Below are 23547 nucleotides of genomic sequence, written 5' to 3'. Positions count from 1 at the left end.
TTAAATTTAAATTGTAGTTAGTTGATACACAGTTTAATATTGGTTTCTGGAGCAGAGCTCAGTGGTTCCTCATTTACATATAATACCCAATGTTCTTCCTAACAAATGCCCTCCTTAGTACCCATCAGCCATCTAGCCCAGCCCTCACACACCTCCCACCATCTACCCTGTTTATTTTCTATCCTTAAGAGTCTCTCGTGATTTGTTTCCCTCTCTCTCTCCTCCTCCTGAATGTTCATTTTGTTTCTTTACATCTCCATTGATAGAATATATATATATATAAAGCACATCTTCTTTACCCATTCAACAATAGATGGGCATCTGGGCTCTTTCCATAGTGTGGCTATTATGGATAATACAATTATAAACATCAGGGTGCATGCACTTCTTCAAGCGTGTATTTTTATAACCTTTGGGTAAATACTCAGCAGTGCAATTGCCTCTAGCCAAGTGCTAACACTAAGGCAGTTAAGTTCCTTGAGCGGGGTCACTCTGCCTGCCTCCAGTATTTGTCAGTGGGTTGCAGGTTGTAAGATTTATTTTTTTCTACATTTCTTTTACTCTTGTTTTCCACATCACTATTAGTAGACCTGTAGAGATTTGTCATATGTTTAATCATGCTGCATTGTTATGAAAGGTTTTCCTTTAATAACTTTGAATAGCTCTGGAGGAACTTACTCATCTGTAAATTTGTGCTTACCACCCATAGATGCTTAATAAATGTTTAATGAATGAATTACAACATATGACCTTCCTCAATATCCAAAAGCAAAGATCATTGAGAAGCATTTGTTAAAAGCTTTTTTTTTTTTTAGGTCCCCAGAGATTCTACTTTGGGAGGTCACTGTGAGGGTTCAAGACTGTCTGTTTTTGACAGTTCTTGGATGATTTTCATGCATGAGATTCAGGGATCACATTCTAAGAAATCTTTACCCATTGGTAAAGGGCGGCTTTTTTTTTTTTTCCTTCGGTGCCACACCTGAAAACTATTTAAGGCTATGGGCTCCCTTCTAACAGCAAAAGTAGCCCTAGGAAGTCAAACCTCTTAAGGACGGTCTCATAGCTACTGGAAGCACCCTGGACTACATTTCCCAGAGTTCCCAGGGACCCCGCACAGGCGCAGTTGGAAAACTACGCGTCCTTTCCCTTCCCCGAAACCCGCGGGTCACTCCGGTCCCGCCCCCTCCAGTCCCCTTTTCCTCCGGGTCTCGCAGTGCAGGGTGCAGCGACTCGGCTTGTGTGTGTCTGTCGCCGCGGGCCGGACTCATGGCCTCGCCGCTGCGATTCGACGGGCGGGTGGTACTGGTCACCGGCGCGGGGGGAGGTGAGCGCGCGAAGGCCGGGGCGGGGTTGGCGGGCGCCCGCCCAGCTCGCGCGCCCGGAGCCCCCCGTCCGACCGGGTAGGCGCGCGGCGGGCCGGGGGCCCGGCAACGGCTGCTCTCGGGGCGCCGACTGTGCGGCGGGGGGAGAGGTGGGCCTGGCCGGCGTGGAGCCCTGAGGCGCCTGGTCTCCTAGCGCCTGCAGCCCGCTTCCCGGTGGCAGCTTCCCCGGGGCCCGCGCCGCGCGAGCGAGGCCCGGGCGCAGGCTGCGGGGGCGGGCGGCGGGCGGCGGCGGCGGCGGCGGGACCGGAGAGTTGGCGCTCAGCTCCGTCGCCTCCGCTCTTGCCGGGCTCAGGCCTCTGTCAGGGCCTGGGGGCTGTGGGAAAGCAGTTGGCGGCAGGAGTCCGCTCGCCCGCTTGCCCGGAGGAGTGGAGATGGCCGCCTCTTGCTTTGGAAAGTCAGCCACGCAGGGTCCTCTCCGCCGGTCGGGGGGCTTTGAGCCCTTGAGAGGTTCCTCGGGGAGTGTCTGGTGAGAGTCTCCTCGTTGGAGGGCCTATGCTCTGTCCGGCCGAGCACTCTGCTCGCCTGGAGTCTCGGCTCCAGCTGCAAGCTGAAAGGCCCCCCCCAACCCCCCCCCCCCCCCGAGTCAGGCAGGTGCCAGGGTGGGAACGAGGCTCAGGCGGGGGTTAGGGTGGGACAGTGGGAACCGGCGAGCGGAGATATTGCTGCAGTGGGCCTGGGCTTCCTGGGTCTCAGGAGAAGCAAACTGGAGATTTGTTAGGTGAAAAAAACCCTGTTCTTGAAAAAGAAAAAAATGAAAGCCGCTCATACCCATATTGATGCTCTGCAGTGCGGTTTTGCACTACTTCCCACCAGTGGGTGACCTCCGCAACCGCCAGGGGTAGGGGGCTTGACTTTCCTTGCTTTTGATTCTGTCACCTCGTACATTTATATCTTTACATCTCCATCGATAGAATGGATTCTCATGCTACCTTTCAGCAGGTACTTTTAGTATTAATTGGTGGCCAGGTATTTTATACTTACAGCTGTAGTCATCCTGAAATGATCATATATTTTTGGGAATTTTTTTTTTTTTTTTTTTTTTTTTAACTAGGCTCCATGCCCAGGTTGGAGCCCAATGCAGGGCTTAAAGTGATGGCCTTGATATTGAGACCTGAGCTGAGATCCAGAGTTGGTTGCTTAATCCACTGAGCCACCCAGACACCACCCCTGGAAAACATTTTGTTGACACTTGGCTTTTGATAGAAATAATTAAGTGATGCCCTCAGTGCTTTAAGCCTGTTTTGCCAGTGAGTGATTCAGTGTGGAATATATTTTGCACCATGACCCAGGACACACATACAGCAACTATATTTGAGACAAGTTCATGACACAGTACCTAGTAAATGAAGTGTGCTCTAAAATTTTGTTTCATTAAGTAAATGCACTTTGCAGCCTCCTCAGTTGATTCTGTGAATCATTAATGAGTTATGAGTAGACAGTTAGGGACTTAGTACCTCCCATTTAGAGAGCCCTGCAAAACTTTCCCGCGCCTGGGTTATGATACAGTCACTAGCTGTTGTCGATCTGAGGGAGAAATATAGTTTTGTAGTGAAGTTGAACCAATCCTAGGTCATCATTGAGAAGGGGAGTTAGAGATCAAATAGGATTCCTATCATGGATACTATTGTCCTTCAGGTCTTGGGTTTCTTTTCTTTTTTATTATTTATTTATTTATTTATTTATTTTCTTTTTTATTATTTATTTATTTATTTATTCATTCATTCATTCATTCATTCATTCATTTAAGACATAGAGAGGCAGAGACACAGCAGGAGGGAGAAGCAGGCTCCATGCTGGGAGCCTGACCTGGGACTTGATCCCGGGACTCCAGGATCACGCCCTGGGCCAAAGGCAGGCGCTAAACCACTGAGCCACCCAGGGATCCTCTGGTCTTGGGTTTCTTATTTAGAGATCCATACACACAGAACTGAGGCGTGCTGAACATCCCAGAAGAGTGTCCATGAATGCCTGCTGGGCCTGTGTCTGCGAATGAGTCTGACTCCAAACCACTCCTATTCTACAGATAAAGAGAAATATATATGCACTATTCAGGTCCTGTTGTGCAGCTTGAAATATAGATTAGTTTAATGGAAGACCTGGAAGGACAGTTACAGAATTGTCCAGGCCTTATGTAAACAATTTTGCCATGACTGGTGGTGTAACGGTATAATAGCTGTTTATTGATTAGCTGACAGAAGGGGTTGTTGGGGACAAGACGTTAGAGTGGAAGATCTGGGCTGTGGAAGAAGGAAGGAAGTCCAGCCATTTTGAATTTCAGATGGTTATGAGACGTAGATTGTGAAGTCACGGGAGAAATGTTGAAGTCATTTGAATTCCTTCGGTTGGTAAAGCTAAGCAAGGGAAATAGCCTCAGAGGCTATCCTCAGGGGCATTGTTGTTGACCCAGTGAGGAGTGTAAACCACCAATGAGAACCTTGAACAAGCAGTCTGAGTTATGAATCAACGGAGATTTGACAGTGCTAAAGAAATTACAGTCAAATAAAAAGAGAGAAATGGAAGAGAAAGGGTGATGGGCAGTGAATTTAGATGTGGGTGAGAATTGAGACATGAGTTAAGAGATTATGACAAAACGGAGGCTCTTGAATTTGACTTTTTGTGCATCTTGACTGTAAAGCTGTGCTGGGCATTGTGGGAAATGCAGAAGAGTGACGTTTTCAATCTCAGCCATGGAGGACCTTCTTGTTTAGTTGGGGAGGCAGACTAATGGATGTAAACTATTTGAATAATGTTTATATAAACACATATTAAAACATGTAAGGACCTTTTCCAATCTGCTAATAAGCTAGTGGTGTTGGAGGGAAAAGAAAGGAGACTGTCACTTTTTGTTTGTTGACTTGTGGATAGTTTATATGGGTCTTTATGATAGAGGAACACCACTTATATTATCTTTTAAGAGAATTGTATAACTTGATTTTAAGTTGAGACAATTCTCAGATTTAAGTTAGGTCTCTCTCTACCAGAGACCCACCCCATTCCTTTCATCTGATGATTTTTTACTTTACCATTAATTTTGTGTTCCAGTCTTCTGGTCATATGCATTTGATTTCTTTAAAAACACAGTGTCAGAACAAGTGCTTCAGCCTTGATCTGATAAAATATGAGAAGACCTGAGTTATTTGTATTGGCTGAAGTCTCTTATCCATTCATAGTGAATTAACTTGTAAAATAAATTATTTGGTGATCTTTTTTTAGTTTTGGAAAAACTTTCTATTTTGGATTCTTTTTAGAAGAGCCTGATATTGGGACGCCTGGGTGGCTCAGTGTCTGCCTTTGGCTCAGGGTGTGATCCTGGAGTCCCAGGGGATCTGGCCCCACTGTTGGGCTCCCTGCAGGGAGACTGCTTCTCCCTCTGCCTGTGTTTCTGCCTCTCTCTCTGTGTGTCTCTCGTGAATAAATAAATAAAATCTTAAAAACAAAAAAAAAAAAACAACAGAAAAGAAGAGCCTGGTACTTTAGCCATCTCAATTTGTTGTTTTTTGCTTCTTAATCAGCTTAAATTTAAACTACTAATTAAATCAAGTAATTTAAACAAAAAAATGTATACATGTTAAAACGATTTAAGTAATATAAACGTAGGCGTTGCACTCTTGGCTGCTCATCACATGGTTCTATTCCCCAGAGGCACCTCTAATTGCCAGTTTCTTATATATCGTTCCTGAGATATTCTATACCTCTAAAACTTACACAGGCATATATATACATCTTTGGATAACAAATTTACACCATGTGCCTTTGAGTCAGAATTAAATATTTTTTTGTGTTTGGTGATTCAAGGTTCAGTACAGGATACAGAAATCCCTAGATATTTGAAGCCAGAAGGGATTTAATATAGGTAGTTGGGGGGGCGGGTGCCTGGCTGGCTCAGTTGGTAGAGCATGTGACTCAACCTCAGTGTCCTAAGTCCAAGGGCATGGAGCCTGTTGGTAGAGCATGTGACTCAACCTCAGAGTCCTAAGTCCCATGTTGGGCATGGAGCCTGCTTAAAATAAATAAAAAATAAACAACCAGCCAGCCAGCCAGCCACCACAGGCAGTTGGGTCCTTGGCACTTTCTCTTGCAATGACTTTTCAAACAATCAGAACTGGTTGATTAGGGGAGCTGCTACCTCTGAGGATGCTGTTGGAACTGCTACAGCCACTGGATAAACCAAGGGCGTAGAGAATGGAAGCTGCCAGTTGGAGCTCTATCGAGAGGCAGCTAGATCAAGAAGTCGTCACTACATGCACTGTTTCTTAATACCTAGGAAGCTTCAAGGATCAGCTTCTAGGGACCCCTGGGTGGCTCAGCGGTTGAGCATCTGCCTTTGGCTCAGGGGATGATCCAGGGGTAGGGATGGAGTCCCATATGGGGCTCCTTGTGGGGAGCCTACTTCTCCCTCTGCTTGTGTCTCTGCCTCTCTCTGTGTATCTAATGACTAAAAAAAAAAAAAAAAATCTTAAAAAGAAATCAGCTTCTTACAAACAGCAGCAGCCAGAAGTCACAGTAACGCTAACTTTTGCTTCATTTCCACCTTCCAGATATGCAAATGCATTTAAAGGTGGAACACATTTCCTACCCTTCTACTTAGCTGCCAGGGGTAGGAAATGATAGGCAGGATAGGTGGAAAATACAGTTTTAAGCTTTCTGACCTCTGTAAGATAGAAAAAGGTGAGCTAGATGCGGAGAGTATCAGTGAAGACCTTATCATTGTGATATAGGTAATTTCTTGCCAGTTACTTTTATTTTAAAATAGGGGTTGATTTAAATGGACCCCACAAAATTGCTAATATTTGCTCAGCTTTCTGATTATTATTTTTTTTTTATAGGACTGGGCCGAGCCTATGCCCTGGCATTTGCAGAAAGAGGTGCATCTGTTGTTGGTAAGTTGGTAAATTTTTCTTTTTGACGAGTAAATGGAATATAAAGTACAATTGTCACAAGTCAGCCACCATCACATAATTTGTCAAGGTCAAGTTTCATCACTAATTATTTCTTCTGCCAGCAAAAATTTTTCTTGAGGCTGTCTCTCTAACTTCCTTTTTGTTTTTGTTTTTTTTTTCTAACTTCCTTTTTGAAGTAGACTAGTTTCACAGAATTTGCAGCTGAACAGAATTGATAAAGATGGTCAGGCATTCATTGTATAACAGGAAATTCTTGAATTTGGTAAACTGTGAGCTGTAATTTTTTGAGATGGAAGGCTGGTGCAAGATGAATCCCTGCAAGTAAAATATATTGATAAGAATAAGAAGTGCATTTTGAGGACTAGAAGTTTGGAGTCAGAAAATCCAAAGTATGTTTGTTTGTTTTTAATCTCATCAAATTTTTTCATTTGGAAGCTTCTTACAACAGATATTTAAAGTGTTAATTGAAGGGGCAGTTGCGTGGATTTTATTATGGATCATCAGTTGGAAGATGCTATATTGAGGGATCACAAGGTGGGATGTTTTAGTAATTTAAATGTTTTGACCTGGCATGATGTGGTGTGTCCACAAGAGTGGATCTTTCTGCAGCCAAGCCTTTGTGGGCAATAAATGAATTAGTGCTAAGTGCAGGGTAGGTAGGTAAGGCAGATGATATGGCCAATATTTATTAGTCTCTTTTTTGGAGTAAAATTGTTGGCTTATAATGACTTCCTAATGACAGTTTTTTTTGCCTCTTACTAAGGAATGCAGAGAGACAAATTTGTTTATGGAGACATGCATAACAACCAGGTAAGCAGGCAACCTGGTTTTCTAGAGAAGACCCAAGCAGCCATTTAATTATACTCTTCTCCTTCCATGGGAATATATAGCTTATCTCTATGGAAGGGACACAGAATCTTTGGATGTTCCTTGCCTAAAGACATATCCACTGTCTACTAATCCAGTCTGCTTCTTGTGGCAAGCACAGATTTTGACATTGTGCTATTTAGCCAGAGGGTGTATAGTTCAGGCCCTGGCTGCCAGATTTTCGCAAGATAGTTCATGTCAGACCAAAGACCCGTGTTGTTACTGTTTTTTTTTTTTCCTCTTTTTTTTCTGTTGCTGTTTTGTAATATTTTTACCTTATACATTTTTATTTATTTACATTTTTTCCTGCTCAATTCTGTAAGTGCAAGGACCCTATTTTATCTTCTGTATCTCCTGAAGGATCTAGAATATATCCTTGTGCAAAGAGGTACTTTGTTCATTGGATCTTTTTTGTTGTTTGACATAGACTCTTCTTGGAGTTGGTGGGGGAGGGACAGGTGTGTCTTTGAGATGGGTTGAATAAATTCCTATTTCTGGTTGTGATTAAGATGTGATCTTAGTTTATAAACTTACTTTGTAAAGCCATGTGTGTTTGTGTGGATCAGTTTTCCTATCTTCATCTCTTACCACTGAATTTATTAAATTCACAATAGAAGTTTTTGAGTTCTAACAAAAAGATAGACAGAGGTACGGCGTGTCTGTTTATTGTATCATTGCCGTAGAAGTGGGATTGCAGCAAGTGCCGGTGAAGTCCAGCAAGGCAGAAGGATTTGTATCTTGGAAAATTATTTTGTCATACTTGGCTGAAGAGCCAGATTTAGTTTGGTTTAGGGAAAAGTCAACCTCTGTGAAATTGCTTAGCTTTTGACTGATGTTTTTCTATTGCTGTTTATTCTGTGACCTGTTAACTTTGTAGACCAACAGTGAGTTGTGTTCCTTCCCTAACCACTGCTACCCTTTATTCTAGCTTTTTAAAACTAGATACCCTGCTTCCAGCTTACATCACACCACACTACTATTTCTCCTTTGTTCATTTTTGTTCTGCCCACCATAGTTTTTACATGAGTAAGAAAAAGGAGAGGAACAAATAAACCTGGGATGGTATGACATCACAGTATCTGGTCTATGAAAAAGTGACTCCTCAGATAATTTTATGAGTAGCTCAGAGTTCAGGAAGAAGTAGGGCCAAAGGTGTAGGGTAGCTTTTGTGACCTTTGAGCTTGTGGCCAGCAGTGTTTCTGCTCTAAGTGTCTTCCTAATTTCAGGATCCCAGCTAAAGGAGCAACATCTGTCTGGGTCATTGCTGTGGGGGAATACCAGTGGATCCACTTGATGGCTCCTAAATCTGTCCTGTGCTAGCGTGCCACTTCCATTCACATTTCATTGGCCAGAGGAAATCACTTGGCCAGGCATCACAAAAGATGTTCTCTAGCTTCATGTTAATATGATTGCTGTGTCTACTGTTCCATAACATAAAGCATTATGGGTATAAGGGTATAAGAACTGCTCAGCCTTTTCTCAACGGGTGAGCCATAGGCCAGTCTCTGATTTTTAAGTTTTCTCTTGAGGCATGGTAAGAAGACTCAAGTAGTCCAGCAAGAAGAACCTCTTTTTTGATGGTCAGAAAGGCAGAAGATTTTCAATTCTTGAACTGGAGAAGTAGTACCTTTGGGTCATTGAAGCCGTGACCCTTTAAGGGGGGCATAATTTCTTTTCCATGCTGCAGTTTTACAGTGGCTGGTAAAAATGACTCTTAGGCTCCTGTGTTCTGATGCCAGAGCCCATATTTCCAACCCCTGTGTGATCCTCATAGCCGGAAGGGGAACCCTGGTGGGAAAAATGCACTGGCTTCGAAGTTAGGTTGTGCTTGGAATCCTGGCTGTGCTGCCTCATCACGTGACCTCTGGCACTATTAGAAGCCACCTTTATCAAACTTCGAGCGTCATGGTGGGGATTAAGTGACCTCAAAAATTAAAGGCCTTTTTTTAAAAAACATTTTTAAAGATTTTATTTATTTGAGAGAGTATGGGAGTGGGGAGGGGTGGGCAGAGAGGGAGAAGCAGACTCCCCACTGAGCAGGGAGCCCCATGTAGGGCTCAATCCCAGGACCCTGGGATCATGACCTGAGCCTAGGGCAGATGCTCAACTGACTGAGCCACTCAGGCATCCCCCAAATTAAAGACCTTTGTAAAGGGAAAGGAATGGAGCCAATAGTAGAGACTGCCTGCCATGTGCTAGGTATTGTGCTGAGGACCTGGAGGTGTCAAAGCCTGAGGTTTTTCTCACTCAAGGGCATCCCAGCCTCCTTATATAAAACGTGTTTCTTTTCTAGATTCTCAAAGGAAAGGGCCTGCCTTAGGCACTGATGTATTTTCTCAAGTGTAAGCCAAGTGCTTAGTGATCAGTCAAGCAAGACATACATATTGAAACTGGTGTAGTCTTTCTGGAGAACAGTAAGGTGGTTCCTCACAAAGCTAAAAATAGAACTATCCTATGATCCAGCAATTGCATTAGTAGGTATTTACCCAAAGAATATAAAAATACACATTTGAAGGAGTACATGGACCCCAGTGTTTATAGCAGCATTATCAACAATAGCCAAAGTGGAAACAGCCCATTGAGTGATGAGTGATAAATGGATAAAAAGGTTTCTCTCTCGGGCAGCCCCAGTGGTGCAGTGGTTTGGAGCAGTGGTTTAGTGCCGCCTGCAGCCTGGGGCATGATCCTGGGGACTGGGGATCGAGTCCCGCGTCGGGCTCCCTGTGTGGAGCCCACTTCTCCCTCTGCCTGTGTTGTGTCTCTGCCTTCTCTCTCTCTCTCTCTCTCTCTCTCTCTGTGAGCCTCTATGAATGAATAAATAAAAAATCTTAAAAAAAAAAGTTTCTCACACACACATGCACATAGAATGGAATACTACTCAGCCATTCATTCATTCATTCATTCATTCAAAAAGAATGAAATCTCGCCATTAGCAGTGATATGGATGGAGCTAGAGTGTATTATGCTAAGTGAAGTAAGTCAATCAGAGGAAGACAAATACCATATGGTTTCATTCATGTAGAATTTAAGAAACAAAATTGATGACATGGGAGAGGAAAAAAGGAAATCATGGAGACTGTTAATGATAGAGAACAAAGTGAAGGTAGATGGAAGGAGACGGGTTGGGGATGGGTTAGATGGGTGATGGGCATTAAGCAGCACACTTGTGATGAGTACTGGGTGTTGTATGTAAATGATGAACCACTGAACTCTACTCCTGAAGCCAACATTGAACTGTACATCAACTACCTAGAATTTAGGTAAAATAAGTAAGTAAATAAATAAAGGGGAAAAAAAGACATATGTGCTGCTTAAGCAAATAAGTTATATGAATGAAAGCACATGTGGATTCCAGCTTATAATAATAAATGAGCTATATGTACAATGCCCACATCTTCCCCAGATACTTCCTATTAGTATTGCTAACGCAGATTTTAGGGGACAGCCTTTAAAGATAGCTAGAGAATAGCTCTAGCCATTTAGCATTTTAAAATGATATAAAACCTAAAAATAATTCATACAGGTAATAGACAGCATTGAATGGACTCAGTTATTCATCCAACAGTTATTTATTGGGTGCTTGTCATGTAGCAAACATTTTTCTAGCAGCTGAGGGAGTGGAGTGGGAAATAAAACAAATGGGGTCCCTGTTTTCACAGAGCTTACCTTCTAGTGGAGGGTGGTGGGGAAACAATAAATAGATATGTAAAAATATATCCAATAAAACAATCAGAATGAATGGGCTGGAAGAGAACTCCAAGGAAGGACCTGTAGGCAGGGCAGGATTATGCCCTGAAAAGGTCTGAGGCCCAGGAATGGTGACAGGGGGCACAGCTAGCTATGCCTCAGTCTTGAGGCAGGAGGAGGCTCAGGTGTTCAGGGTCAGCAAGAGGGTCCCTGCAGCTGGAGCAAGGTCATCAACCGGAACAAAACTGAGAGGAGAGCAGAGGTCACAGAAGGCCAGGTTGCGTAAGATTGTTCATTCTGAGTCAGGCCTGGCTTCTACTCTGATGGAAATGGGAAGCCATTTTTGAGTAAACAGAGGAGCAGCATAACCTGATTTAAGTTTTAAATGGATGGTTCTGATTGCTATGTAGAGAATGATTGTGAGGAAGCAAGAGTGGAAGTGGAGATGGATGAAGAGGTCATTGGGCCTTTTATACTATTAACTCTTCTTGTACACCCTTGGGATTTTTCCATTTAGAAAGAGAAGTGGAAGCAGAGAGTCTTGTCAAGATGTTAACAATAATCCACATAAGAGATGGTGGTGATTTAACTAGGTCATGGGGTGAAGGTGGTGCAGAGGTTAAACTCTAGGTATATTTTGAAGGTAGATATGGCAGGATTTGCTGATATAGGTTGCAAGGGAAGGAGGAAGATAGTCCATTTACTGAGACAGGAAAGACCACAGGAGGGCCAAATCGTTGGCGAGATGTTCCTGCTAGACTTTCAGATGGAGATACTAAGTAGGAAGTGGGGTACAAGAAAGACTCTGTATTTGGGGGACAGGTTGGAACTATATAAATCTGAATCTTCTCAGTTTTATAGGTGGTATTTGAAGCCAGGAGACTGGATCAGATTACCTGAGTCATGAGTATAGATGAGCAGGAGAAGAGGTCCAAGGACTGAACTCTAGATGACCAGTTTCTTATTTTCATTTTTTTCTCTCAGTGAAGATACCTTTGATGCCATCTTGTTGTTTAGACAAGGAAAATCAGGGACAGGAACCTAATTTAAGACACTGCTGTCTAAATTGCCACTGCATTTTGTGGTCCTTCAAATATTTAGATACATTTATGGCCACTCTGGAGAAGATTGCTGATGACTAGGGTGATTGTATCTTTCAACCCAATGTTGAAGACAGTAATGGCAACTCTGTGTTGTTCCCTTTTTGTTTAGTGGAAAAACTTACGTTCTTTTTAGGATACAAGAAACTTGTTAACAGCATTAGAGGAACAGAGTAGCATTGCGGTGGGTTCGGGTTCTAGTCTAGATTTTGCTGTTTCAGACAGCCTTGGGAGCCTGGGGCAAGTTACCTAACCCTTCCTGACTTTCTTCATCTACGAAACTAGGAACAGGTGTTCCTGCCAATTTTTAAAAAATCTCTGTGGGGATCAAAGGCTGCAATGTACCCAATAGTTCTTTGAAAATGAGAAGTATGGCACATACCAATATAAGCTACTAATGATATGTTTAAAATTTATTTATTATTATTACTCCTTACAATTTTAGCCATACATTTAATGGTAACAGTGTCACATAGTATGAATATATTTTTCTTTGTGTTTAATTGCAGAAGTCTTTTAACATTGTTGCTCTCCCAGGCTTTGACCATGTAACCAGAAAAGTGTTCTAGTTCAGGTGATAAGCCTGTGATTTAGGTCTGATGACAGTGGCATGATGGTTTAGTACATTCTAATGTATAGACTTCAATAAATCTGTTTTGCTGTTTAGCTGTATGGCACTGATCTCAATAAATTATTATTATTATTTTTTCAATAAATTATTCTGGCTTCATTGCTTACCTGTTTGGTTGCACTTTGAACAATTTCCACTTGAGGGTAGTGTTCTGTTGCACAATAGAGCAATTCTTTATTAAAAGTGCCATTGGCCAATTTGCTTTTGAACTTTCCCTTACTTAGTTAAAAAGGCTCTTAAAAGACTGTGATCTGCATGTCTTAAACTCCTGATGTTTTTTACTGGTTGTTTCTTGTCATTTGAGTAATTGCATGGAAATTAACGATTAATAGGAATTCAGTCTTGAGAATCTTTTTTCATTTCTTGAGGGATAATGTCAGCCTCTTTCCATTACTTTGTATCTTCATACTAGTTTTTATTTGCAGTAAGACAATAAGACTACATTGTTTGAAAAATATATTCCAGTCCACATTTCGAGAAACCCTTTTTACTTAAAAAAGCTATATGAAAACACATTTCACTTAGCTGATTTTCATTGTGGTTAGGCATTGGCTTTTTCCCTGTCTCATTCTCTTATCTTTAACCACCCAACCCTATCCAGCCTTCACCCGAATCAAAAAAAAGGGTGCGGGAAGAGAGAGAAAGAGGGAGAGAGACGTTCTTTAAAAGAAAAAAAATCGTGTTTGTTTTTTTCCAGATGTGGCATCCATCCCTTTGGTAATATTAAAAGGCTCTCAATTTTAGTATGTAACACCTTGTCATTTATTAATTAGTAATTTTTTTATTGTCGTTCCTCAAAATTTATGTAATAACTCCCCAGATGTTCATTTTGCAATGTAAATTGTTTCTTTGTCTCAAGTGTTTTTATTAATTTGGTTTTTTTCAGGTTATTTGTTATTGATCTATGTATCTTCTCATTAGTTTTTGCATGTTATTTTGTAAATTTTACCTTCAGTTGTGACATACACTAACTTTATTATTTGTCCCCATGTTCTGTTGGCTTTTTATATACTTGTTGTTACATCCATGGATTATTGTAGCCATCCCATACTTAACTTTGAGTAGATGAGAAAAGGTCTTTGAGGACAGGTGCCATCTTCCTACGTAGATTTTCTTGCAAATAGTAAATGCTCGATTCAGGTTTGTATCTGTGTAATGGAATACTGTGAGATGTGTGGTAAGTATGGTTCGTTGTTAAAACATCTAACAGTGGAGTCATGGTATCAATTAGCGGCTGAACACATGAGTTCTGTATGTAGTTTCTGATCTCTTATAACAGATAAGTTTTATTACTTTTATTGTAGACCCTGATACACTAGGCTTTATGAATATTTTTCTTCCTTTGACTGAAAGTGGGTCGAATCATGTTCTTTTTCTTTTCAAAAAGGAAAAGCATTGCAAAGTTAATCTCATGACCTGAATCTGTGTTTCAGTATATTTGTTGCTTCATCTCTCACTCTAAACAAAGAGGCAGGTTTGAAGGTATCTGTCTTCTGGCATGTTTCATAAGACGGGTACAGCGTAGGAAGGAATTGAGATAACAGAATACAGTCACAATGGGCTTTTATTTCCAATTTGTATTTTGAGGCTTAGAAATGAGTTCTTGTTTGTTTTTGCATTGCAGTGAATGATTTAGGAGGAGACTTAAAGGGATTGAGTAAAGGCTCCGTTGCAGCTGCCGATAAGGTTGTTGAAGAAATACGAAGTAAAGGCGGAAAAGCTGTGGCCAACTACGGTATGATATTTGAAAGAGCTATACTGTTTCTTCCATTTTCCTTCAACTACTGCTGTCGCTCGCTATCGCTCACGTTAGTGATCATTGAGCAAATGTCTCAGCGTTCCAGTGTATGAGATTAGATTTTCACTGGGTCAGCCCAATCTGTTTGGCTATTTTATATAATATATGAGGTTTTTAAGAACTTTTGATATAGATCATTTCACAAGTCTTAACTTTCAGCCTGTTTACTTAACATTTTATTAATAAAATCAGTAAATTATTTTATGATAAAATCAGTAAATTTTTAATGATTATTAATGATGTGACTATGAATATGCTCTTGTTCTTGAAAAACCCATTTTAGCTAAAAGGTTTTAGGTATTTCTACAGAATAACATTAGATTCTTCTTTTAAAAAATAGTTGTAGAGAAATCCTTGAAGTAATAGAATGTAGGAAGTAAAATGCCCTTTTGTATCCAACCACTGCGTTCCCTTTTGCACAAGTAATCATTGTTGTATGTAACTTTCTTACCTTTGTAAAAACCTAAGAATCAAAGTTAGGCATTAAAAAGTAAAGCCACAAGGAAAACAGCATTTGATATATTGATTCTAATAGTATCTGTAAGGAACCTTCTCAAATAGATCCACTTTAAAAAGTAAGTGCTTACTGACTTTTCTGCAAATTAGATTGTTTTTATTAGCCAGTGGTAAAATTAGATTGCCAGTCACTTGATCTTGACATTTTAAAGGAAAGGAAATAGGATATGATTTGTTTTGAGGTTCTAGGGAATAATGAGACAGATACTTTAGTATCTTCTTACTGAAGAGCTACAAAAAATATTTTAAACTTTTTTTTAAAAATTCTGGAGTTAAATTTATTTTGTAATGATAATAATTCCAGACTCTCCCCCTTCCTATCCCCCCAGTTTTGATATGCAATCCGTATCAATCAATCCAGATGCAGTTAGGAAAACCTCCTGTAGGTTTCCTTTTTTTTTTTTTTTTTTTAAGATCTTATTTATTTAGTTTTGAGAGAGGGAGAGAGCACTTGAGTATGTGTGGGTGTGCTCATGAGGGGTGAGGTGAGGGGCAAAGGGAGAGGCAGATTCCCCGCTGAGCAGGGAGCCTGATGTGGGGACTCTCTCCCAGGCCCTGGGATCATGACCTGAGCCTAAGGCAGATGCTTAACCAAAGGCAGATATCAACTGAACCACTCAGGTACCCCTCCCTGTAGGTTTCCAAGTGTGAAGGGTTTTGATACAAAGAATTAAAGGCTTGCATAACCATTAGAGGGGCTGAGCAGGTTCATGTCAAGGAATCTGAATGACTGGGTCAGCCTGCAGCAGGCAGTTGCCACGGCTTACCTGGATATGCCAGCTCTCTTTCATCGGCACTCTGCTCCTAAGATTTGCCTGCACCTGCAGGCTTCTCCTCCTCTGTTCTTTAGATGGGTGTCTATTTTTGGCAGATCTATCTCAGGACTTTATGGATCTCAAGGAAGGGAATATGTTTCCTGGCTCCTCCCCACTGATTGTACAGAACAGAGAGAGGCAGTGGGATGTTGATACCTGACCCTTTGACACACAACTCTGGGGATATGAGCCCTTCCCCTGGGCTGATGAGTAGAAGATAAGAAAGCCACTCTGTTTTGTGGAGCTTTACTTTTTGTACTTAGTATTGTACAAACAGTAGGTTTATTTCCGTATGTAGTTACATAGCATTGAACTTGCTTTTTCAAATTAAACATGTACCCCCTTTCCTTCCTTGTAAATTCTGATTAGCATCTTTAAAGGGAAATGCTAATGTGAATATAAAATTAAATACAAATTAAACAAAATTAAATACTCGGTTTGTCTGTCATACTACTCACATCTCAAGAGCTCAGTGGACACTCGTGTATAGTGACTACTATATTATGATGGAAATAAGACATTTCCATCCTCACAGAAAGTTGTATTTTAGAGATAGTATTTGTCAAAATATTTTTTATTCCCCCCACCCCCTTTTTTTAAGTTAAAGAATTGTTTTAGGGGCTGCATTTCCTTTGTAACATTAAATCATCTATATTTTGATTTGTTATGTGCCTGCAATATAAATTTATTTTTGTGGAAATCTGTTGAGTGAATAGTATCTGTCATGTACTGTGCTCCACAGAGTTTAGAAGTTATTTGTGAGGGATATTACTGATGTTTCATACTAATTTTCCATTCCTCCAGATTCAGTGGAAGCAGGAGAGAAGATTGTACGGACAGCACTAGAAGCTTTTGGAAGAATAGGTGATGTTTCTTTGTGTTTATGGCACTAACAGAGGAGCTCCTACCTTCCTAATAAAGTGTTTTTGATTTTATTTTTGTTTATAAAAAATTCCTTTTTTCTTTATAAGCAAGTTTTTCTTTATTCATTTTACATAGCCAAGTTTTTTGATTTAGTTTTTTTGATTTTGCAAACTAATTTTTTTTACATTCCCTACCTCATTCCATAAAAGGCTTGAGGTGGCATTTTTTATGCAAAAGTATGTTGAGTTTGTTTTACGTTTTTTTGGTCTTAAAAACTTTAAGAAAGTTATAAGCATTTTCTAAGTTTCTTATACGTGATAATTGAATTATGCCCCAAATATGTTTATAAAATAAATATTTTGGCAATAGAGGACCCCATGGAATCTTTTAGATAATTATGATTTAGATCATAAGGATTCAGTATCTTGTGAATTAGTTAATAATTAATTAATTAGTTATTTTATAAATTAAAATAAAAATCTTTAGTTTTGAGAAGGATTTCAAATGTGTTGTTTAGTTTATTCCTCTCTAGATAATCTTTCTGGTTTAGTTCTACATGTTCTTAGTAAAAGATTATTGAGCTACTACAGGGAAACATTCCTGCAGAGAAGCCCAACATGTTTACATTCTGGAAAACATTAATTTTTATAATTTGAATGTGCTCTCCTCCCCTTTTTTTTGTCTAATAGATTTGTTTTTCTGGTCATGCTGTGTTGAGCTTATAAAGGACTTGTTCATTTGACAGAGGGATAAAGGTCACAAAAATACGAAGTTACAGGGTAAAAACAGCCACAAGATAATGGTTGAACCTTAAAAAAAATTCTGTTTTGTTTTTTTTTTAATAGTAAGAATACAGTTATGTATTAAGAAAGGCCATCAGTTTCTAAAAATAGTTTCCTTCCTGGAATTTTGATGCTTGAGTGGCAAAGAAAAATCTTTTAAACTTATAACTTTCTGAGTGAATTCTGAGGTTAAATGAGGTGTGGCTTATGGTTACCAGTGAAAGCTAAGAACCTAAGAGTTGAGCAACAGCTGATTATATAAAAAGAATTTTGGCAGAAGGTGGAGGTGGAAACATTTACATATGTAAGTTTGAGAGGAAAGCCCTGACATGATGAGAAACTTGTGAATCAGAGGGTTTTTTTTGTTGTTGTTTGCTTTTGTTTTTTTTTTTTTCTCTGATAGCAAAAATTTTATAAAATTTTGTTCTGATAGCACTCTTTTGCTATTATTATTTACTTTTCCATGAGGGAGAAAAAGCCTAATTTTGAAAGAAATATGAGTTGTAAGCCAATGCAAATTAATATACTTGCTTTTATGTTTGTGACTTGAATTTTTTTATATTGTAGATGTTGTGGTCAACAATGCTGGGTGAGTATCTCTTTTTTTCATTTTGGGTAAAATAATGTGCATGCTAAGTTTTTGGTGAGTTTTTTAAGTGGATACTCCTTCCCTGTCTAACCTGTATAATACTGTTTTTAGAATTCTGAGGGACAGTTCTTTTGGTAGAATAAGCGATGAAGATTGGGGTAAGTTGTTTGTAACATATGTCTCTGTGGAGCCTAACTATTCCTTTAGCCTTTTAATATTTGAGAAATTTGTACATTTAAGGAAAAACTTACTTCTACTTACTTTTGCTTCTGTTAATGTAGATGATGAGCATGATGAATACTAAGCTTTACAACTGAAAATGACAACAGTTGGAAGTAGCCTATTTTCTTTTAACATTTTATAAATGAAAAAATTTTAAGCCATTTGGCAGAAATTACCTGAAAGGATTTTGTGTCTTTCAGTTCTTTTCTACCTTTTTTCTTCTTGAGAAGTTGTTAGCATTTTCTAGCCATATTAACTCTTTCTAACAGTCTTCAACCTGCTTAGTTCCCTGTGCATTCTTATTTCAAGAGCAAGATCAGGATATGGAAGGGAGTCTGGGGCACTGAAAATGTTGGAGATCTGAGAACTGGGTGGGAATACCTTAGATGTTTCTCCTGTGTAGGGGAAAATCCCATTAGGAATGCCACATTGGAAAGATTGAGTTTTGATAACGAGCAAATCACTTTTTTTTGGTTTGTTTGCTCTTTATGCCTTTACTTTCATGGCCATCAGAACTATAACAAACAATGGTGGCTGGGAGTGTGGGAGGCATGGGAGCTGAGGTGAGTTACGTCACTGTGGATGGAGTGATGGAGTGTGCTTCTAGGATGTACTGCCAGAAGTTCTTTGGGAAGAAGCAAAGCATCTTTGTGATTTGTTATTAAAGGGCTCTTAATTTCCTCTTTTTGCTTTAACAACTGGGGTAGAAAGAAGTGGAGAAAGAAAGGATTTGCTGGCAAAGTAGGATTATGTTATTGACCCTCTTTCAGCTCTGGTGAGGCTGGGTCGTTTCCACTCCTGGCTCACCACTCCTAACCACCTGGCTACCTTTACCTTTTTTTAGTTTTTCTTTTTAAGTTCGTTTTTTCACTTTTGTATTCTTCTAATAGACCCATGAAAACATTTGTTGAGGTTCTAGCCTGAAACAAAGATTAATAACAGTGATAATTAAAATTAAATCTAGAGTTATTTATCTATCTGAGTCATTTCCCAGGTTGTCTGTTCATCTCTTTAAAAACAAATGGGACCCACCCCCCAATCTTCCCCCCCTCCACCCACCCCCCGCCATCCCTCCCTCCCTTCCTCTCCCCCTGCCTTGATTCCTCCCTCTCTCCCTCTATTTTCTGATCCTCCTCTGCCCCATCTCATTTGCAATTTACCCTGGTAAAAATAGGGATATAGGGACATAGTGAGCAACTGGCGAACATTTCTTGACAGTGAACTGTGTAGGTCATGATTGGTTTTTTTAGAAATTTTATTTTATTTTATTTTATTTTTTTTAATTTATGATAGTCACAGAGAGAGAGAGAGAGAGGGGCAGAGACACAGGCAGAGGGAGAAGCAGGCTCCATGCACCGGGAGCCTGACGTGGGATCCGATCCCGGGTCTCCAGGATCGCGCCCTGGGCCAAAGGCAGGGGCCAAACCGCTGCGCCACCCAGGGATCCCCTAGAAATTTTATTTGTTTCATTAAAAAAACTTTCATTATTGAAGAATGGTTGACATACAATATTATATTATTTTCAAGTGCACAACATAGTGATTCAACAATTGTATACATTACACTTTTTTTTTTTTTTTTTACATTACACTTTAACTAATGTTTGTGTTCAGTCCCAATTGTATGTATAAAATTTTCGGATGTTTGTATTAGTGGACTCTTTTTTATAAATTAGACATAAATATAGCGTTGTATTTAGATGTGTAGAGGTATTACAATAATTTTATCGCAAATTATAAGGAGAATGGGTATGGACTATTGATTGGTTACATAATTGGGACAAAAGCAAAAATGGTTACTCAGAGAGCAGCAATATGACAGTAGTTGATTTTGAATGCTCAATATAAAGTGAACATCTTTGTATAAATAAATTATATTGTATAAATAAATCATTTATACAAAATATTGTATAAATAAATCATTTCTTATATAGATTTTGCCTCTCTAATTTTTGACAAAATATATAATCAAAATAATTTATTGTTTTAGATATAATCCACAGAGTCCATTTGCGAGGCTCATTCCAAGTGACCCGGGCAGCTTGGGATCATATGAAGAAACAAAAGTTTGGAAGGTAGAGTTGTGTGTGGCTGTCGGGGATGGGGGGCGGGGCATTGGACTTGCTGTGTGTGGGCCCTTGTGTGCAGGGAAAGATAAGTGCTCTGATTTGAGGAAGATCTCTTCACACACATGCACAGGCTTTTAATGAACTCTTGGCATGAACTGAACCCTCTTATTACTTTGGTGTCATTTAGTCACAGATTAGCTGAGCTGGGCAACTTTATATTTTATAAATATAAATAAATATAATATAATAATATATATAATATAATATAATATAATATAATATAAATATATTTATATTTCTTTTCACCTCCTACTTTTCATTATGAATGGATTTCCTGGAGTTCTCTGATATTCTAGCAGTAGAGACTTTGAGGATTCAGCTGTACTTTTATTCTGTAATTGAAGTATCATTCTGTATCCACTGACCAGCTGAGGAGAGATGAACACTGTGTCCAGCTTGCTAGTACTGTCCAACATGAATTGGTCTTTATAAACTGTTTGGGAGCTGTAGGACTGTGGCTGTGTCTGTGTGAGTGACTTGGAATGGGGCAGAGCCAGGAGGGGGCTCCATGGACTCTGTCAGGGTCCTTCCTGTTAACCTTGGGTTCACACACATCTACTACCACTGAGTTGTTTGTGATACCTGTTCCTGTTGGAGAGTTCTAGTTTCTCCTCTCAAAGTTACTGAAAATAAATGATATGAATTGTTTTACTTGGTCTACTCAGTAGGGTGAGATGGGTCACATTTTGGAGATGGCATTGTTTGAATATGAGGGATTTAATATTATCCAGAAAGAGAGGGGCAAAGTAATGAGAACTAAAGAATTAGAACTAATTTTTCTGTTTCTTACGATAATTTTAACTTGTTGCCACTTTATTTCATGTTTATAAATATTTATTGTTGTTTTCTGTAGATAATGAACATACATTCCTGTATTTGAATATTTGATCCCAATCAGGGATTCCTTTTAAAATAGTTAAATCTTGTAGCTGAATTTTCTTTTTTTTAAAGATTCTATTTTTTCATGAGAGACACAGAGAGACAGAGACATAAGCAGAGAGAAGCAGGCTCCATGCAGGGAGCCCAATGCAGGACTCGATTCCAGGTCTCCAGGATCATGCCCTGGGCTGAAGGCAGACGCCCAACCACCAAGCCACCCAGGTGTCCCTTGTAGCTGAATTTTGAGAATTATTTTTATTATTATTTTGCATGTGTAAGTGATGACTGTAGGAACCTAATGACAGTATAACAGTCATTGCTTTTGACGGATGTAATACTATGGGAAAAGAATAAAAGGCTCAGAGTTGCAGTGTTATCAAAACATGGAAGAGAGATTTTGAGAGATTGATTTTCCTTTTAGGATTGTTATGACTTCGTCAGCTTCAGGAATATATGGAAACTTTGGCCAGGCCAGTTACAGTGCTGCAAAGCTGGGTCTTCTGGGCTTTTCAAATACCCTTGCAATTGAAGGCAAGACAAGCAACATTCATTGTAACACCATTGCTCCTACTGCTGGATCACGGATGACCCAAACCGTTATGGCTGAGGGTAAGTAGCTTAGATTTTTTAAATGCTCTGAGCCACAAATCTGCAGAATGAGCTCTGTAAAAGTATTTCATTTTCTGATGGCGAGTGATATTGAGCATTTTTTCATGTGTCTGTTGGCCATCTGTATGTTGTCTTTGGAAAAATGTGTGTTTATTTCTTCTGCCCATTTCTGGATTGGATTGTTTGTTTTTTGTGTGTTGAATTTGGTACGTTCTTTTTAGATTTTTGGATACAAGCCCATTGTCTGATATGTCATTTGCAAATATCTTCTTCCATTCTGTTGGTTGTCTTTGGTTTTGTTGACTATTTCCTTTGTTGTGTAAAAGCTTTCTATCCTGATGAATTCACAGTAGTTCATTTTTCCCTTTGTTTCCCTTACCTTTGGAGATGTGTCTAGTAAGAAGTTGCTGTGGTCATAAAGGTTGCTGCCTGTGTTCTCCTCTAGTATTTTGATGGATTCCTGTCTCACATTTAGGTTCTTTGTCCATTTTGAGTCTATTTTTGTGTATGGTATGAGGAAATGGTCCAGTTTCATTCTTCTGCACGTGGCTGTACAATTTTCCAACACTATTTGTTGAAAAGACATTTTTCCATTGGCTAGTTTTTCCTGCTTTGTTGAAGAGGATTTGGCCATGGAGTTGAGGGTCCATTTCTGGGTTCTCTATTCTGTTCCATTGATCTATGTGTCTGTTTTTATGCCAGTATCGTACTGTCTTGATGATTACAGCATTGTAATAGTACTTGAAATTCAGAATTATGATGCTACCAGCATTGGTTTTCTTTTTCAACATTCCTCTGGCTATTCGGGGTCTTTTCTGGTTCCATACAAATTTTAGGATTATTTATTCCACCTCTGTGAAATAAGTTGATGGTATTTTGATAGGAATTGCATTGAATATATAGACTCCTTTAGGTAGCATAGACATTTTAACAATATTTCTTCTTCCATTCATGGAAGAAGCATGGAACATTTTTCCCTTTCTTTGTGTCTTCTTCAATTTCTTTCATGAGTGTTCTGTAGTTTTCTGAGTTTCTGTAGTTTTCTGTAGTTCTGTAGTTCTATAGTTCTGTAGTTCTGTAGTTTTCTGTAGTTCTGTAGTTTTCTGTAGTTTTCTGATCCTTTACCTCTTTGGTATCTTCTGGTTTTGGGTGCATTTGTAAATGGGATGGACTCCTTAATTTCTCTTTCTTCAGTCTCATTGTTAGTGTATAGAAATGCAACTGACGTCCATGTATTGATTTTGTATCCTGCCACTCTGCTGAATTCCTGTATGACTTCTAGCAATTTTGAGGTGGAGTCTTCTGGGTTTTTCATGTACACTATCATGTCATCTACAAATAGTGAGAGTTTGACTTCTTTGTCAGTTCGGATGTCTTTTATTTCTTTTTGTCGTCTGATTGCTGAGGCTAGGACTTCTAGCACTATGTTGAATAGCAGTGGTGAGAGTGGACATCCCTGCTGTGCTACCCTGAGGAAAGGTTCTCAGGTTTTCCCCCATTGAGAATGATATTTGCTGTGGGCTTTTCATAGATGGCTTTTATGATATTAAAGTATGTTCTCTCTATCCCTACACTGTGAAGAGTTTTAATTAAGAAAGGATGCTATATTTTGTCAAATGTTTTTTTTTTGCATCTATTGAGAGGATAATATGGTTCTTGTCCTTTCTTTTATTTACGTAGTGTGTTGAACCACTCTTGCAGCTTAGTAATGAATGCCACTCGGTCATGGTGATAATCCTTTTGTATTGCTGGATCCTACTGGCTAGTATCTTGGTGA

The 23547-nt window shown here is 39.5% G+C and overlaps 1 protein-coding gene across 1 annotated transcript in view; it reads left to right on the top strand.

The window, feature by feature from the left end:
* Positions 1-1179: 1179 nt before the first annotated feature.
* The window catches only part of HSD17B4 (hydroxysteroid 17-beta dehydrogenase 4), a 90681-nt gene continuing 68313 nt past the window's right edge, over positions 1180-23547 (top strand). The window contains exons 1-8 of the mRNA XM_055301632.1: positions 1180-1324; positions 6209-6262; positions 14193-14303; positions 16502-16561; positions 17911-17932; positions 18044-18090; positions 20144-20228; positions 21583-21770. Coding sequence (XP_055157607.1) covers positions 1267-1324; positions 6209-6262; positions 14193-14303; positions 16502-16561; positions 17911-17932; positions 18044-18090; positions 20144-20228; positions 21583-21770 — 625 coding nt within the window. The 5' untranslated portion in view covers positions 1180-1266. The remainder of the gene's footprint in view (positions 1325-6208; positions 6263-14192; positions 14304-16501; positions 16562-17910; positions 17933-18043; positions 18091-20143; positions 20229-21582; positions 21771-23547) is intronic.

This window comes from Nyctereutes procyonoides, unplaced genomic scaffold (genome assembly GCF_905146905.1).
Source record: "Nyctereutes procyonoides isolate TBG_1078 unplaced genomic scaffold, NYPRO_anot_genome, whole genome shotgun sequence".
Lineage (NCBI taxonomy): Eukaryota > Metazoa > Chordata > Mammalia > Carnivora > Canidae > Nyctereutes > Nyctereutes procyonoides.
Note: the sequence above shows the minus strand (reverse complement) of the source record. Positions and strands in the feature narration are given on the sequence as shown.